The sequence below is a fragment of the Ranitomeya variabilis genome, chromosome 1 (genome assembly GCF_051348905.1).
Source record: "Ranitomeya variabilis isolate aRanVar5 chromosome 1, aRanVar5.hap1, whole genome shotgun sequence".
In the NCBI taxonomy this organism is placed as follows: domain Eukaryota; kingdom Metazoa; phylum Chordata; class Amphibia; order Anura; family Dendrobatidae; genus Ranitomeya; species Ranitomeya variabilis.
Genome location: NC_135232.1, coordinates 1,150,027,733 through 1,150,046,127, shown reverse-complemented (window position 1 = coordinate 1,150,046,127; position 18,395 = coordinate 1,150,027,733). Strand labels below are relative to the sequence as shown.

The following is an 18,395-nucleotide window of genomic DNA, read 5'->3' as shown; positions in this document are numbered from 1 at the left end:
TGGTTGAAGTAAAAAAAACTCTGAGTGTTTACAGTTTGAAACCATAAAATGTTGAAAAATTATGTCATTCTTGAGTATATCACTCAATGGTGCTCATAAACGTGTCAAATTTGATCTATAATATACTTTAATATACGTTACTTTAATCTTTAATATACTAAAGAACAGGACCCCAGACATCACACAGGGGGTCTGAAACACCGCACAGTGGTCCAAAATATCGCTGTGCTCTGCCTGGGGCCCCATATGCTGCCTGGGGCCCCTGTGCTCTGCCTGGGGCCCCATATGCTGCCTGGGGCCCCTGTGCTCTGTCTGGGGCCCCTGTGCTCTGCCTGGGGCCCCATGTTCTGCCTGGGGCCCCTGTGCTCTGCCTGGGGCCACTGTGCTCTGCCTGGGGCCCCATATGCTGCCTGGGGCCCCTGTGCTCTGCCTGGGGCCCTATATGCTGCCTGGGGCCCCTGTGCTCTGTCTGGGGCCCCTGTGCTCTGCCTGGGGCCCCATGTTCTGCCTGGGGCCCCTGTGCTCTGCCTGGGACCACTGTGCTCTGCCTGGGGCCCCATATGCTGCCTGGGGCCCCTGTGCTCTGCCTGGGGCCCTATATGCTGCCTGGGGCCCCTGTGCTCTGCCTGGGGCCCCTGTGCTCTGCCTGGGGCCCCATGTTCTGCCTGGGGCCCCTGTGCTCTGCCTGGGGCCACTGTGCTCTGCCTGGAGCCCCATATGCTGCCTGGGGCCCCTGTGCTCTGCCTGGGGCCCCATATGCTGCCTGGGGCCCCTGTGCTCTGCCTGGGGCCCTATATGCTGCCTGGGGCCCCTGTGCTCTGCCTGGGGCCCCTGTGCTCTGCCTGGGGCCCCATGTTCTGCCTGGGGCCCCTGTGCTCTGCCTGGGGCCACTGTGCTCTGCCTGGGGCCCCATATGCTGCCTGGGGCCCCTGTGCTCTGCCTGGGGCCCTATATGCTGCCTGGGGCCCCTGTGCTCTGCCTGGGGCCCCTGTGCTCTGCCTGGGGCCACTGTGCTCTGCCTGGAGCCCCATATGCTGCCTGGGGCCCCTGTGCTCTGCCTGGGGCCCCATATGCTGCCTGGGGCCCCTGTGCTCTGCCTGGGGCCACTGTGCTCTGCCTGGGGCCCCATAGGCTGCCTGGGGCCCCTGTGCTCTGCCTGGGACCACTGTGCTCTGTCTGGGGCCCCATATGCTGCCTGGGGCCCCTGTGCTCTGCCTGGGGCCACTGTGCTCTGCCTGGGGCCCCATATGCTGCCTGGGGCCCCTGTGCTCTGCCTGGGTGTAGGACACTGGTGACGTCACTTATCTCCGGACATTAGCTCCGGACATTAGCTCCGGACATTAGCTCCGGACAAAGCCACGGAAGTTGGCACAAATTGCAGGAAGTAGTATTCTAGGCAATTATATATTAGATGGGCATTTCCTGAAGGAAATACATGATGCTTGAACAGCGCTACCAGCTTTACAGCAGCACTTTTCACACACAGGACTGGGGGGCGCGCTGGGGGCGCGCTTACTTTTGCACCCGGGGGCGCACTTACTTTTGCACCCGGAGGCGCACTTACTTTTGGACCCGGGGGCGCACTTACTTTTGCACCCGGGGGCGCACTTACTTTTGCACCCGGGGGCGCACTTACTTTTGCACCCGGGGGCGCACTTACTTTTGCACCCGGGGGCGCACTTACTTTTGCACCCGGGGGCGCACTTACTTTTGGGGCCGCACTTACTTTTGGTGGGCGGGGCTCCTCGGCCTCCGATTTGGTTGGTGGGGCCCCTCGTCCTCCGATTTGGTGGGTGGGGACCCTCGGCCTCCGATTTGGTGGGCGGCGACCGGCCTCCGATTTGGTGGGCGGGGACCCTCGGCCTCCGATTTGGTGGGCGGGGACCCTCGACCTCCGATTTGGTGGGCGGGGACCCTCGGCCTCCGCTTTGGTGGGCGGGGCCCCTCGGCCTCCGATTTGGTGGGCGGGGTCCCTCTGCCTCCGATTTGGTGGGCGGGGACCCTCGGCCTCCGCTTTGGTTGGCGGGGCCCCACGGCCTCCGATTTGGTGGGCGGGGTCCCTCTGCCTCCGCTTTGGTGGGCGGGGCCGCTCGGCCTTCAATTTGGTGGGCGAGGCTCCTCGGCCTCCGATTTGGTTGGTGGGGCCCCTCGGCCTCCAATTTGGTGGGCGGGGCCCCTTACCCTCCGATTTGGTGGGCGGGGACCCTCGGCCTCCGATTTGGTGGGCGGGGCCCCTCGGCCTCCGATTTGGTGGGCGGGGCCCCTCGGCCTCCAATTTGGTTGGCGGGGCCCCTCGGCCTCCGATTTGGTGGGCAGGGACCCTCGGCCTCCGATTTGGTGGGCGGGGCCCCTCGGCCTCCGATTTGGTTGGTGGGGCCCCTCGGCCTCCGATTTGGTGGGCGGGGACCCTCGGCCTCCGATTTGGTGGGCGGGGACCCTCGGCCTCCAATTTGGTGGGCGGGGACCCTCGGCCGCCGATTTGGTGGGCGGGGACCCTCGGCCTCCGATTTGGTGGGTGGGGACCCTCGGCCTCCGATTTGGTGGGCGGGGCCCCTCGGCCTCCGATGTGGTGGGCGGGGCCCCTCGGCCTCTGCTTTGGTGGGCGGGGCCGGGCCCCTCGGCCCCCGCTTTGGTGGGTGGGGCCGCTCGGCCTTCGATTTGGTGGGCGGGACTCCTCGGCCTCCGATTTGGTTGGCGGGGCCCCTCGGCCTCCGATTTGGTTGGCGGGGCCCCTCGGCCTCCGATTTGGTGGGCGGGGACTCTCGGCCTCCGATTTGGTGGGCGGGGACCCTCGGCCTCCGATTTGGTGGGCGGGGAACCTCGGCCTCCGATTTGGTGGGCAGGGACCCTCGGCCTCCGATTTGGTGGTCGGGGACCCTCGGCCTCCGCTTTGGTGGGTGGGGCCCCTCGGCCTCCGATTTGGTGGGCGGGGTCCCTCTGCCTCCGATTTGGTGTGCGGGGACCCTCGGCCTCCGCTTTGGTGGGCGGGGCCCCTCGGCCTCCGATGTGGTGGGCGGGGCCCCTCGGCCTCCGCTTTGGTGGGCGGGGCCAGGCCCCTCGGCCTCCGCTTTGGTGGGCGGGGCCGCTCGGCCTTCGATTTGGTGGGCGGGGCTCCTCAGCCTCCGATTTGGTTGGCGAAGCCCCTCGGCCTCCGATTTGGTTGGTGGGGCCCCTCGGCCTCCGATTTGGTGGGCGGGGACTCTCGGCCTCCGATTTGGAGGGCGGGGACCCTCGGCCTCCGATTTGATGGGCGGGGACCCTCGGCCACCGATTTGGTGGGCAGGGACCCTTGGCCTCCGATTTGGTGGTCGGGGACCCTCGGCCTCCGCTTTGGTGGGCGGGGCCCCTCGGCCTCCGATTTGGTGGGCGGGGTCCCTCTGCCTCCGATTTGGTGTGCGGGGACCCTCGGCCTCCGCTTTCGTGGGCGGGGCCCCTCGACCTTCGATTTGGTGGGCGGGGCTCCTCGGCCTCCGATTTGGTTGGTGGGGCCCCTCGGCCTCCAATTTGGTGGGCGGGGACCCTCGGCCTCCGATTTGGTGGGCGGGGACCCTCGGCCTCCGATTTGGTGGGCGGGGCCCCTCGGCCTCCGCTTTGGTGGGTGGGGCCCGTCGGCCTCCGATTTGGTGGGCGGGGCCCCTCGGCCTCCGATTTGGATGGTGTGGACCCTCGGCCTCCGATTTGGTGGGCGGGGACCCTCGGCCTCCGATTTGGTGGGTGGGGACCCTCGGCCTCCGATTTGGTGGGCGGGGACCCTCGGCCTCCGATTTGGTGGGCGGGGCCCCTCGGCCTCCGATGTGGTGGGCGGGGCCCCTCGGCATCTGATTTGGAGGGCGGGGACCCCCGGCCTCCGATTTGGTGGGCGGGGCCCCTCGGCCTCCGATTTTGTGGGCGGGGAACCTCGGCCTCCGATTTGGTGGGCGGGGACCCTCGGCCTCCGATTTGGTGGCCGAGAACCTCGGCCTCCGATTTGGTGGGCGGGGACCCTCGGCCTCCGATTTGGTGGTCGGGGACCCTCGGCCTCCGCTTTGGTGGGTGGGGCCCCTCGGCCTCCGATTTGGTGGGCGGGGTCCCTCTGCCTCCGATTTGGTGTGCGGGGACCCTCGGCCTCCGCTTTGGTGGGCGGGGCCCCTCGGCCTCCGATGTGGTGGGCGGGGCCCCTCGGCCTCCGCTTTGGTGGGCGGGGCCAGGCCCCTCGGCCTCCGCTTTGGTGGGCGGGGCCGCTCGGCCTTCGATTTGGTGGGCGGGGCTCCTCGGCCTCCGATTTGGTTGGCGAAGCCCCTCGGCCTCCGATTTTGTTGGCGGGGCCCCTCGGCCTCTGATTTGGTGGGCGGGGACTCTCGGCCTCCGATTTGGTGGGCGGGGACCCTCGGCCTCCGATTTGGTGGGCGGGGACCCTCGGCCTCCGATTTGGTGGGCAGGGACCCTTGGCCTCCGATTTGGTGGTCGGGGACCCTCGGCCTCCGCTTTGGTGGGCGGGGCCCCTCGGCCTCCGATTTGGTGGGCGGGGTCCCTCTGCCTCCGATTTGGTGTGCGGGGACCCTCGGCCTCCGCTTTCGTGGGCGGGGCCCCTCGACCTTCGATTTGGTGGGCGGGGCTCCTCGGCCTCCGATTTGGTTGGTGGGGCCCCTCGGCCTCCAATTTGGTGGGCGGGGACCCTCGGCCTCCGATTTGGTGGGCGGGGACCCTCGGCCTCCGATTTGGTGGGCGGGGCCCCTCGGCCTCCGCTTTGGTGGGTGGGGCCCGTCGGCCTCCGATTTGGTGGGCGGGGCCCCTCGGCCTCCGATTTGGATGGTGTGGACCCTCGGCCTCCGATTTGGTGGGCGGGGACCCTCGGCCTCCGATTTGGTGGGCGGGGACCCTCGGCCTCCGATTTGGTGGGCGGGGACCCTCGGCCTCCGATTTGGTGGGCGGGGCCCCTCGGCCTCCGATGTGGTGGGCGGGGCCCCTCGGCCTCTGATTTGGAGGGCGGGGACCCCCGGCCTCCGATTTGGTGGGCGGGGCCCCTCGGCCTCCGATTTTGTGGGCGGGGACCCTCGGCCTCCGATTTGGTGGGCGGGGACCCTCGGCCTCCGATTTGGTAGGCTGGGCCCCTCGGCCTCCGATTTGGTGGGCGGGGACCCTCGGCCTCCAATTTGGTGGGCGGGGACCCTCGGCCTCCGATTTGGTGGGCGGGGACCCTCGGTCTCCGATTTGGTGGGCGGGGACCCTCGGCCTCCGATTTGGTGGGCGGGGCCCCTCGGCCTCCGATGTGGTGGTCGGGGCCCCTCGGCCTCCGCTTTGGTGGGCGGGGCCGGGCCCCTCGGCCTCCGCTTTGGTGGGCGGGGCCGCTCGGCCTCCGATTTGGTGGGCGGGGCTCCTCGGCCTCCAATTTGGTTGGCGGGGCCCCTCGGCCTCCGATTTGGTGTGTGCTCTGCCTGGGGCCACTGTGCTCTGCCTGGGGCCCCATATGCTGCCTGGGGCCCCTGTGCTCTGCCTGGGGCCCCATATGCTGCCTGGGGCCCCTGTGCTCTGCCTGGGGCCCCTGTGCTCTGCCTGGGGCCCCATGTTCTGCCTGGGGCCCCTGTGCTCTGCCTGGGGCCACTGTGCTCTGCCTGGGTGTAGGACACTGGTGACGTCACTTATCTCCGGACATTAGCTCCGGACATTAGCTCCGGACATTAGCTCCGGACATTAGCTCCGGACATTAGCTCCGGACAAAGCCACGGAAGTTGGCACAAATTGCAGGAAGTAGTATTCTAGGCAATTATATATTAGATAGCTGGTATAACCTGGGTATCCACTGTATATAATTATATATCTACACCTGGTATAACCTGGGCATCTCCTGTGTATAATTATATATGTACAGCTGGTATAACCTGGGTATCTCCTGTATATAATTATACATGTACAGCTGGTATAACCTGGGCATCCACTGTATATAATTATATATGTACAGATGGTATAACCTGGGCATCTCCTGTATATAACTATATATGTACAGCTGGTATAACCTGGGCATCTCCTGTATATAATTATATATGTACAGATGGTATAACCTGGACATCTCCTGTATATAATTATATATGTACGGCTGGTATCACCTGGGTATCCACTGTAGATAAATATATATCTACAGCTGGTATAACCTGGGCATCCACTATATATAATTATATAGCTACAGCTGGTATAACCTGGGTATCCACTGTAAATAAATATATATCTACAGCTGGTATAACCTGGGCATACACTATATATAATTATATAGCTGCAGCTGGTATAACCTGGGCATCTCATGTGTATAATTATATATGTACAGCTGGTATAACCTGGGTATCTCGTGTGTATAAACTAATTATGTACAGCTGGTATAACCTGGGCATCCCCTGTGTATAATCATATATGTACAGCTGGTATAACCTGGGTATCCACTGTAAATAATTATATATCTACAGCTGGTATAACCTGGGCAGCCACTGTATATAATTATATATGTACAGCTAGTATAACCTGGGTATCCATTGTAAATGTAAACAATTATATATGTACAGCTGGTATAACCTGGGATGCACTGTAAATAATTAAATATCTACAGCTGGTATAACCTTGGTATCACATGTATAGTTACATAACCTGGGCATCCACTGTATATAATTATATATCTACAGCTGGTATAACCTGGGCATCTCCTGTTTATAATTATGTATGTACAGCTGGTATAACCTGGACGTCCACTTAGTATAATTATATATGTATAGATGGTATAACCTGGGCATCTCCTGTATATAATTATACTGTATATTATTATTATTATAGCGCCATTTATTCCATGGCGCTTTACATGTGAGGAGGGGTATAAATAATAAAAACAAGTACAATAATAATCTTGAACAATACAAGTCACAACTGGTACAGGAGGAGTGAGGACCCTGCCCGCGAGGGCTCACAATCTACAAGGGATGGATGAAGATACAGTAGGTGAGGATAGAGCTGGTCATGCAGCGGTTTGGTTGATCGGTGGTTACTGCAGGTTGTAGGCTTGTCGGAAGAGATGGGTCTTCAGTAGGGTTGAGCGACCTTTACATTTATAGGATTGGGTCGGGTTTCACGAAACGTGACTTTTTCAAAAGTCGGGTCGAGTGAAATCGGCCGATCCTATAAAAAAGTCGGGGTCGGGGTCGGCCGAAACTCGAAACCCAATGCAGTGCATTGGGTTTCCAATGGTTCCCAGGGTCTGAAGGAGCGGAAACTCTCCTTCAGGCCCTGGGATCCATATTTAAGTGTAAAATAAAGAATTAAAATAAAAAATATCGCTATACTTACACTCTGATGCGCCCTGGTACTAAGCGGGAACCTTCCTTCCTTAGAATCAGCCTTCCAGGACCTTGCGGTGACGTCGCGGTGACGTCGCGGCTTGTGATTGGTCGCGCGGCCGCCCATGTGACCGCTCGCGCGACCAATCACAAGCCACGACGTCACCATGACATCACCGAAGGTCCTGGAAGGGCTGATTCTTAGGAAGGAAGGCTGCCGGAAAGAAGCCGAGGGTGAGTATATTCCTATTAGGTTTATACGCACCCTCGGACGAGCCCTGCTTCTTTCCGGCAGCCTTCCTTTCCTAAGAATCAGCCCTTCCAGGACCTTCGGTGACGTCACGGTGACGTCGCGGCTTGTGATTGGTCGCGCGAGCGGTCACATGGGCGGCCGCGCGACCAATCACAAGCCGCGACGTCACCGCGACATCACCGCAAGGTCCTGGAAGGCTGATTCTAAGGAAGGAAGGTTCCCGCTTAGTACCAGGGCGCATCAGAGTGTAAGTATAGCGATATTTTTTATTTTAATTCTTTATTTTACACTTAAATCTGAATTCCGATACCAATTCCCGATATCTTAAACATATCGGGAATCGGTATCGGAATTCCGATTCCAGATTCAGAAGATCGCCGACTTCATGGCCGACCCCCCCACACAGGGGTCGGGTCGGGTTTCATGAAACCCGACTTTGCCAAAAGTCGGCGACTTCTGAAAATTGCCGACCCGTTTCGCTCAACCCTAGTCTTCAGGTCTTTTTTGAAGGTTTCAATGGTAGGCGAGAGTCTGATGTGTTGTGGTAGAGAGTTCCAGAGTAGGGGGGATGCGCGAGAGAAATCTTGTATGCGATTGTGTGAAGAGGAGATAAGAGGGGAGTAGAGGAGGAGATCTTGTGAGGATCGGAGGTTGCGTGTAGGAAAGTACCGGGAGACGAGGTCACAGATGTATGGAGGAGACAGGTTGTGGATGGCTTTGTATGTCATGGTTAGGGTTTTGTACTGGAGTCTCTGGACAATGGGGAGCCAGTGAAGGGATTGACAGAGGGGAGAGGCCGGGGAATAGCGGGGGGACAGGTGGACTAGTCGGGCAGCTGAGTTTAGAATAGATTGGAGGGGTGCGAGAGTGTTTGAGGGGAGGCCACAGAGCAGGAGGTTACAGTAGTCGAGGCGGGAGATGATGAGGGCATGGACTAGGGTTTTTGCAGATTCTTGGTTTAGGAATGTACGGATGCACAAAATATATTTGAGCTGAAGGTGGCAGGAAGTGGAAAGGGCTTGGATATGTGGTTTGAAGGAGAGATCAGTGTCAAGGATTACCCCCGAGACAGCGAGCTTGTGGGACTGGGGAGAGTGGGCAGCCATGTACTGTAATGGATAGGTTCATTGGGGGGGTCGCAAGAGATGGGGGAAAGATGATGAATTCTGTTTTGTCCATATTAAGTTTTAGAAATCGAGCGGAGAAGAAGGATGAAATAGTGGATAGATATTGAGGGATTCTGGTTAGTAGGGAGGTGATATCTGGTCCAGAGATGTAGATCTGTGTGTCATCAGCATAGAGGTGATACTGAAAACCGTGAGATTCTATGAGCTGTCCCAGGCCGAAGGTGTAAATGGAGAAGAGCAGGGGCCCTAGGACTGTACCTTGTGGGACTCCGACAGATAGGGGGCGAGGTGAGGAGGTGGTGTGTGAGTAGGAGACGCTGAATGTTCGGTCAGTTAGGTATGACGAGATTCAGGATAGGGCCAAGTCTGTGATGCCAAGGGATGAGAGGGTCTGTAATAATAGGGAATGGTCCACTGTGTCAAAGGCAGAGGACAGGTCCAGGAGGAGGAGGACAGAGTAGTGTTGCTTGGCCTTGGTGGTTAATAGGTCATTGGTGACCTTAGTTAGGGCAGTTTCAGTGGAGTGGTGTGACCGGAAGCCTGATTGTAAGCGGTGAAAGAGGGAGCAGGAAGAAAGATGGGAGGACAGATCAAGATGGATGTGTTGTTCCAGTAGTTTTGAGGCATAAGGGAGAAGTGATATAGAGCGATAGCTAGATACGGAGGATGGGTCAAGAGACGGCTTTTTGAGGATAGGTGTGATTAAGGCATGTTTAAAGCTTGAGGGGAAAACACCAGTTGTTAGTGATAGGTTGAAGAGATGGGTTAGGGTTGGAATGACGACTGGTGAGGTTTGGGATGAAGTGGGATGGATCGGGTCAAGTGCACAGGTGGTGAGAAGTGATCTTGAGAGTAGAGTGGAGAGTCGATCTTCTGTAATGGAGAAGTTGGTTTTCGAGGTGGAGGGCTGGGAAGTTGGGAGGAAGGGCTCTGATGTTATCAATCTTCTGCTTGAAAAATGAGGCAAAGTCTTCAGCTGAAATGAGTGGGGAGGGAGGGGGTGCTGGGGGACGGAGGAGAAAATTGAAGGTGTTGAATAACTGTTTAGGGCTGTGAGACAGGGAGGATATGAGAGATGAGAAGTAGGTTTGTTTAGCTGTGGCGAGTGTGGTCTTGAAAGTAGTTAGAGACTGTTTGAATGCGATGAGGTGCTTGTTGGAGTGGGATCTTTTCCATCTCCTCTCAGCAACCCTGGAAGCTCGCCTCAGTTCTTTGGTCAGGCTGGTATAACCTGGGCATCTCCTGTATATAATTATATATATACAGTATATAATTATATATATATGGCTGGTATAACCGGGGCATCTCCTGTATATAATTATATATATACAGTATATAATTATATATATATGGCTGGTATAACCGGGGCATCTCCTGTATATAATGATATTTAAAAGTGATATGGGCCACATTGCTCATTTTGGTTTATCTTTCCTTTTTGTTTCCTTCCCTTTTGTTGGCTTTTTACCTGTTCTCCTTTAGAGTATGTCAATAGTTACTGGCCACAGGGATCTAAATGACAGTTTTTGGAGTCTGAACCCATCAGAACCCTTCCTTATTACCCATTAGTGGTGTCTCCATGCTTTACAGTGAGGTCATCGGAAACCTTCCTTCTTACCCATCAGTGCTGCCTCCATGCTTCATACTGCGGTCATCGGAAACCTTCCTTCTTACCCATCAGTGGTGCCTCCATGCTTTGTACTGCTGTCATCAGAAACCTTCCTTCTTACCCATCAGTGGTGCCTCCCTGCTTTATACTGCGATTATAGGAAAACTTCCTTCTTACCCATCAGTGGTGCCTCCCTGCTTTATACTGCGATTATAGGAAACCTTCCGTCTTACCCATCAGTGGAGCCTCCCTGCTTTATACTGCGATCATCGGAAACCTTCCTTCTTACCCATCAGTGCTGCCTCCATTATTTATACTGCAGTTATTGGAAACCTTCCTTTTTACCCATCAGTGGTGTCTCCATGCTTTATACTGCGGTCATTGGAAACCTTCCTTTTTACCCATCAGTGGTGTCTCCATGCTTTATACTGCGGTCATCGGAAACCTTCCGTCTTACCCATCAGTGGTGCCTCCATGCTTTATACTGCGATCATCGGAAACCTTCCTTCTTACCCATCAGTGCTGCCTCCATTATTTATACTGCAGTTATTGGAAACCTTCCTTTTTACCCATCAGTGGTGTCTCCATGCTTTATACTGCGATCATCGGAAACCTTCCTTCTTACCCATCAGTGCTGCCTCCATTATTTATACTGCAGTTATAGGAAAACTTCCTTCTTACCCATCAGTGCTGCCTCCATGCTTCATACTGCGGTGATCGGAAACCTTCCTTCTTACCCATCAGTGGTGCCTCCATGCTTCATACTGCGGTCATCGGAAACCTTCCTTCTTACCCACCAGTGGTGCCTCCATGCTTCATACTGCGGTCACTGGAAACCTTCCTTCTTACCCATCAGTGGTGCCTCCATGCTTCATACTGCGGTCATCGGAAACCTTCCTTCTTACCCATCAGTGGTGCCTCCATGCTTCATACTGCGGTCACTGGAAACCTTCCTTCTTACCCATCAGTGGTGCCTCCATGCTTCATACTGCGGTCACTGGAAACCTTCCTTCTTACCCATCAGTGCTGCCTCCATGCTTCATACTGCGGTCACTGGAAACCTTCCTTCTTACCCATCAGTGGTGCCTCCATGCTTTATACTGCAGCACCAGAACTGATTATATCTTTCATAACACAAATAAGCCTCAATAAGCAGGAGGCTTCAGATCTTCTTTAACCATAATTGCAGGTTACATGAGATCAGACCTGGACATGAAAGACACAGACACGTCTTATTTACCAAAAGCAGAGAAGTTTTATTCTGTGAAGATGAAGAAAAGAAATGATTTGTCAAAACACCTTTCAGTACCGAGCACCAAGCACAACAACACTTTGTCCTTAGACTGACATGAAATATGAATTTAGAGCTTTCTTAAAGAGGATGAAAGATAAACTAGAGCTGATCACTACAACATCCTCCTCTGCCCGTCTCCTCAGTAGGGGATACACCATGTAACATCTAATTTGTGGCTGGATGCTGTCCAGACTGTGCCAGGACCTTTACTTCATCTGTGACTGACTACACCAGTTAGTTCTAATATGCCACCACCATCATGTGATGATGCCATGTTTCTTCCATTATATTTGTAAACTAAGGATGTCTTATTGGCACCAGTTCATTTTGGTGAGGACCATTAATGGTGGTCAAGACTGGATGAAACTACAGAACAAAGCGAATCAGATCATGACATGAGAAAGTCTTGTTAGCTTGTAGGGCTCTCGGTCTGCTTTGCATGTATTGCTTGGCCAATTCTTGGCATCTCAGCATGCCACCAAGTCTTGGGGGGATGGTGACAATATGGCAATGATAATTAATGAGTTCCACTTAGAAATAATGTGAATCGAGTTGGTTGGTTGGGTATTTAAGAGAACCAGATACTCATGGAAGAGCGGTCGCCTGAAAACCCAGCATCTCCTCTAAAACTTCTTGCCCTCTCAGGTGGGTTATACATTCAACTATTAAGAAGTTTATGATGAGAGTGCATCAGCTGAGGGTCTATGCAAATACATACAGTCAATGGGACCCTCAAATGAAAACTGTTGGCAAAGCATATTTTCACCTCTTCATAACTTTAAATTTTCAATGACTCAAAACCGGTGATGTCACCTAAATACAAGAGACGTCACCTCAATGCCAGTGATGTCACCTCAATACAGGAGATGTCACCTTGATACAACTGACGTCACCTTGATACAACTGACGTCACTTCCATACAAGAGACGTCTCCTCCATGCAAAAGACATCACCTCAATACCAGTGATGTCACCTCACTACAGGAGATGTCACCTCAATACAACAGACCTCACCTCAATACCAGTGATGTCCCCTCAATACAGTGATGCCCCATCAATACAAGAGACGTTACCTCAATACAAGAAACGTCACTCAATATCAGTGATGTCACCTCACTACAGGAGATGACACTTCAATACAACTGACCTCTCCTCAATACCAGTGATGTCACCTCAATACAAGATATGCCACCTCAATATAAGAGACCTCACCTCAAGCCAAATGATGTCACCTCAACACAAGAGGCAATCACTTTAATACAAGAGCGGTCACCTCAATACAAGAGAAGTCACTTCAACTTCAGTGATGTCACCTCAACACAAGAGACATCACCTCAATACAAAAGACATTATCTCAACACAATAGACATCTCATCTACACAAGAGATGTTGCCTCCATACAAGAGATGTCACCTCAACATTAGTGATGTCACATCAACACCAATGATGTCACATAAAGCCAAGTGATGTCACCTCAATACAAATTATATTATCTCAACACCAGTAATGTCGCCTCACCAGAAGTTCCAGGTCAAGGACACAAAGTGGTCTTCTGCTACTCCAGAAAAAGGGTACAAATACCTTTTAAGGGTTTAACTGAATTTGGAAATTCAATCTAAAGCTTCCGCATGTGGTAATGTGATAACTCTATGGTGAAAACAACTAGTGGGAACCAAGTTAGTAGGCTCCTATTCGCAGGAACAAATTGTAGAGTCATCACCTGAACCCTTTTATTTCCTGGAAAACTGTCAATTTGGGTGGGTTGAAGCAGTTTATGATTATCAATGCAAATCCCACAATGTTAATGGGACCTCCCAACCGGAAGCTGCTGGCAATGGTTAGTGTTACCTCATTGATAGCTTTAACTGGTCAACACCAATGACGTCACATCAATAAAATAGACATCAATGCAACACCAATTATGTCATCTCAACACCAGTGATATCACCTCAACACCAATGATGTCTCCTCAACACAAGTGACATCACCTCAACACAAGTGACATCACCTCAACATAGTGACATCATCTCAACACCAATTATGACACTGCAACACAAGTGACATCACCTCAACACCAGTGACCTCACCTCAGCACAAGTATTGTCACCACAACATGAGTGATGTCACCTATGTCAAGTGACATAATCTCAACACCAATTATGTCACCACAACTCAAGTGATATCACCTCAACGCAAGTGATATCACCTCAACAGCAGTGACGTCAGCCCAGCACAAGTGACCTCACCTCAGCACAAGTATTGTCACCATAACATGAGTGATGTCACCTTAACACCAGTGATGTCATCCAATGCCAAGTGATGTCACCTGAATTTGAGTGATATCACCTCAATAGAAGTGATGATAACTTAACAGAAGTCCAAGCCAGGAGCACAAAGTGATCTTATTCTCCACCAGAAAACGGTAACAAATACTTTTTACACGAATTACCAGGATTAGGATTTGGAAAATCTTTCTACGGTTTTATCTTCCTGCCCCATCAATGTTACATGGAAACATTTCTTCCCATTTACAGTTATTGCATTTTTTGGCATCTACAAACCGACCTTCCATTCCAGACTAAGTTATAATAAATAGCAATGAAACCATCAATTATTCTCGGGTTATTGTAGCGAGATGGAAACATTTAGAGATTTCATCAAGGGGTTTTATCCCCCAAGAAATAAAGGATGGCATAAAAATTAATGAGGATCCCTACAGAAAAAAATGTATTGAGAAGGATCGGAGGTGGGGTTGGGTGGGGTAGGCAGCTCATGGACTATCTGTCAGGGTATGAAGACCATGCATGATTGTTAAATACTGTACAGACCAAAGATACTAGGTACAGGGCCAGAAGTGTGTGGCTCCGATATACCTACTGCAAACAGCCATGTAAGCTCCCTATAGAGGCCACTTCAACATAAAACTGGTTTAGAAGGTGGTCCAAAAATCGGATTGTCAAATGTATGAAGTGGAGCCGTCCAACAAGAGCCTTAAAGTTGCAACTCACAAAAACCCCAGGATATTTCTGAATTAGGCTTTTATGAACGAGGAATCATACATACAGTAAGCCTGAGATCATAGTGCTCAATGCCAGGTGTCTGCTGGTTTGATGTAAAGCCACCACCAAAATACTTCAGAGATATGTGGTGTTTACATGATTTTTATGTCTGTAGTATTCCAATATGCATTTAGGGGTGCACATACTTTATTGAGCGCATAATCAGTAGATATTGAACGAATGCATTGGGATAATTGTCTCCGGGTGTCCTCTTCTATCCTCCTCTTATCTGGATACATCCAGTCTTGATCTTACATCATCGCATGGCTGAGTAGGTCACCATCCCTCCCGGGATCGGCACTCCTCACTTCTACAATACCCTGTGACGTTGCAGACTCTGTTCCTTCCATTTTGTTCTCTGCTTGTGGCCAGTTCATTACATTTCACAGTGAACATAGCTCATAACTTCAGGAAAGACAAGGTAACATGGCTCCATATGCATTAAATGACTTCACAATTATAATTAGTACCCCTCCCCCACCCTTCCATTTTTTTCCAGTCTTGAGCGAGTGTCTTCTCATCGGTTTTCTTAGTTCAGAGCAATCCCGCGATTGACAACCCCACTTAGCAATGTGGCGAGAGTGCTTACAGACCAATTAACAGTGGTAAGAAAAATGAGGACCGGCGCCCCCCACTGGACATGTCATAGAGCTGCCTCTGTACAATGTATATTATCACCGTGAGAACAAACACACACACACCACGAGACACATTTGGCTCAATAGTCTCTTGATATTCGACTTGCAAGACCAGTACGTAGGTGTGTGGGCAGAGAAGCAAACACAGTGGACTTGACACCTTCCCATTGGCAATGGTTCTTAGGAACTTGCCTTTTTGCTAGAGATATTGTCTTTTCTTTCCAGCCGGGTATAAGGCTCAAAGGCTGAGCTTCCTAGTCCATACCCAGTGGGTATTTCATGTAAGCTCCCCAATAGAGGACCGGGGAAACAAAGGGGAGGCGGGAGCCTTGGCGAAGTGGCGGAAGCTAAGGATGGAACCTGGAGGGTAAAGGCACCAGCTCCTGGCGGGGTACTGCTCATACTGGGCGATGTGCTTCCCGATGTTCCCAGGCTGGACCCGTTTGCCGATGAATTGCCTAATGGGTTTTGATTAGGTGAAAGCAAGTTGGGGGGAGCCGGAACTGATAACAGTCTGCCTTGTTCCAACAACCGTAAAATATTACAGGTAGCGAATGACTCGGAGGTTGACGAGGAACGTTTTTCAGAGTCCCTGCTCTGGTCCTTCTTCTGTTTGGTCCTTCGATTTTGGAACCAGACCTTGACCTGAAAGGGAGAAATAAAGAGAGTGAACATTAGGAACATTTATAGATCAAGTATATATATACATATCTGCAGTAGTGACGTAGGATGTGGTTAGGTCAGGGACGTCATGGTCAGTAGGTCTTGTGTTGTATTTCCAGACATTGCACTACCACCATACACAAGTAGTACCAGATGGCCATAAAAAGGTATTACAGTTTCATTGGGTGCCCTGATCCGAACATTAGAGATACCTAGAACTTTTAGGTACGACTCTAACAAACCACACACCACCATATTCCATTGGAATGTGTCATGTCGTGTAACGGTTCTTGTTTTCACCTTCTGTTATTTTAGAAATATGGCTTTCAGACATACATGCCCCCCCAATGCTACTCAATTTCTTGCTCAATAATCTTATTCTACCATCTCACCAAGAAAGAACTAAAGCAAGGAGAGGTCGTCTCACACAGGTACATTTCTTAATGAAGTATCACCTGGACAAGAAGATACAACGTATTAGTGGCCAAGCAAGTTCAAAAGGGGCTTTCAGGGCTTCTTCTTAATAAGCTCCAAGTTCTGGTCTCGGGCACATCAGGGCAGCCATAGAGTCAGCAGTGCCAGGCACTGAGGCTCTAGATGTTAGCCTGGACTTTAGGACAGATGAGATACAGTCTTCAGCTAAGAAAGGATCTACAGAAGGCAGAAGGAAACCTGAGCAATCGATTCCACATGTAGTAGTCACACGAAAGGTCTGAAAGAGGGAAAATCTGCAGATGTATCATCGGCCGAAAAGTCGTATCTGCATGGTGTGATAGATAGTGTACCCATCCATTTTGTTCTCTATGACTTCTTCACATAGGGAAGGTTTCACCTGTGTCCTGTGAAGTGGACATGTCTATGAGCGTGATTGGAGGTCCAACATTTCATTCCAAAGTAGTTAAAAGATTAGCCAGATCTTGAGGCGCTGTTGCTATGAAAAATGGTTGTGGTGAAATATGGTACTGCAAGTCAGACATAGCACTACACTCATATTAGGAGAGTTGTCAAATATATTACAATCACAAATTTCTCTGCAATTATCACCATCCTAGAAGTCAGGGGGTCATATAGAGGGGTGCTGATGAGGCAAGTACCATGGGTCCCCAATGGGGACAATTCTATGACATTGCCACCATTCTAGAGCCAGAGGAGTAGCTGGAGGGGTGTTATTGGGACATGTGTCCTAGGTGCTTAAGGGGGTATTTTTCTGATATGACCACCATTGCAAAAGCAATGGGGTTAACTAGAGGAGGCTAGTGAGACTTGTGCCCTGGGTGATTAAAGGGAATACTTTGCTGACATGACCATCATCCTAGTAGCCAAGGAGGGGGGTAGAGGGGTCCTGGAGAGGTAAACTTCCTGGTTATCTATGGGGGCATCTCTCTGACATGACCACCATTCCAGAAGCCAGAGAAGTGGGTGGAGGGTGTCATTGGGACATGTGTCCTAGGTGCTTTAAGGGGACATCTTTCCAACATGACCACCATTCTAGAAGCCAGAGAAGTGGCTGGAGGGGTGTTATTGGGATAAGTATTCTAGGTACTTTAAGGCGACATATTTCCTACATGACCACCATTCCAGAAGCCAGAGAAGTGGGTGGAGGGGTATCATTGAGACATGTGTCCTAGGTGCTTTACATGGTCACCATTCCAGAAGCCAAAGAAGTAGGTGGAGGGGTGTCATTGGGACTTGTGTCCTAGGTGCTTTAAGGCAACATCTTTCCTACATGACCACCATTCCAGAAGCCAGAGAAGTGGGTGGAGTGGTGTTATTGGGACATGTGTCCTAGATGCTTTAAGGGGACATCTTTCTTACATGGCCACCATTCCAGAAGCCAGAGAAATGGGTGAAGGGGTGTTATTGGGACATGTGTCCTAGAAGCCTTAAGGGGACATCTTTCTTACATGGCCACCATTCCAGAAGCCAGAGAAGTGGGTGGAGGGGTGTCATTGGGACATGTGTCCTAGGTGCTTTAAGGGGATATCTGTCCTACATGACCACCATTCCAGAAGCCAGAGAAGTGGGTGGATGGGTGTTATTGGGACATGTGTCCTAGGTGCTTTAAGGGGACATCTTTCTTACATGGCCACCATTCCAGAAGCCAGAGAAGTGGGTGGAGGGGTGTTATTGGGACATGTGTCCTAGGTGCTTTAAGGGGACATCTTTCTTACATGGCCACCATTCCAGAAGCCAGAGAAGTGGGTGGAGTGGTGTTATTGGGACATGTGTCCTAGATGCTTTAAGGGGACATCTTTCTTACATGGCCACCATTCCAGAAGCCAGAGAAGTGGGTGGAGGGGTGTCATTGGGACATGTGTCCTAGGTGCTTTAAGGGGATATCTGTCCTACATGACCACCATTCCAGAAGCAAGAGAAGTGGGTGGAGGGGTGTCATTGGGACATGTGTCCTAGGTGCTTTACATGGCCACCATTCCAGAAGCCAGAGAAGTGGGTGGATGGG

At 52.2% G+C, this 18,395-nt stretch overlaps 1 protein-coding gene across 2 annotated transcripts in view; it reads right to left on the bottom strand.

The window, feature by feature from the left end:
- Positions 1-11,513: 11,513 nt before the first annotated feature.
- VAX2 (ventral anterior homeobox 2) overlaps positions 11,514-18,395 on the bottom strand; it is a 200,668-nt gene continuing 193,786 nt past the window's right edge. The window contains exons 3-4 of one of the 2 annotated variants that reach the window (XR_013220121.1): positions 13,642-15,916; positions 11,514-13,562 (exon numbers count right to left, since the gene is read on the bottom strand). Coding sequence is in view for 1 of the 2 variants with exons in the window: in XM_077280355.1 (XP_077136470.1) it covers positions 15,452-15,916 (465 nt within the window). In the remaining variant the exon portion in view is untranslated. Of the gene's footprint in view, positions 15,917-18,395 lie in introns of both variants that reach the window. The other variant, XM_077280355.1, reaches the window with a different exon arrangement.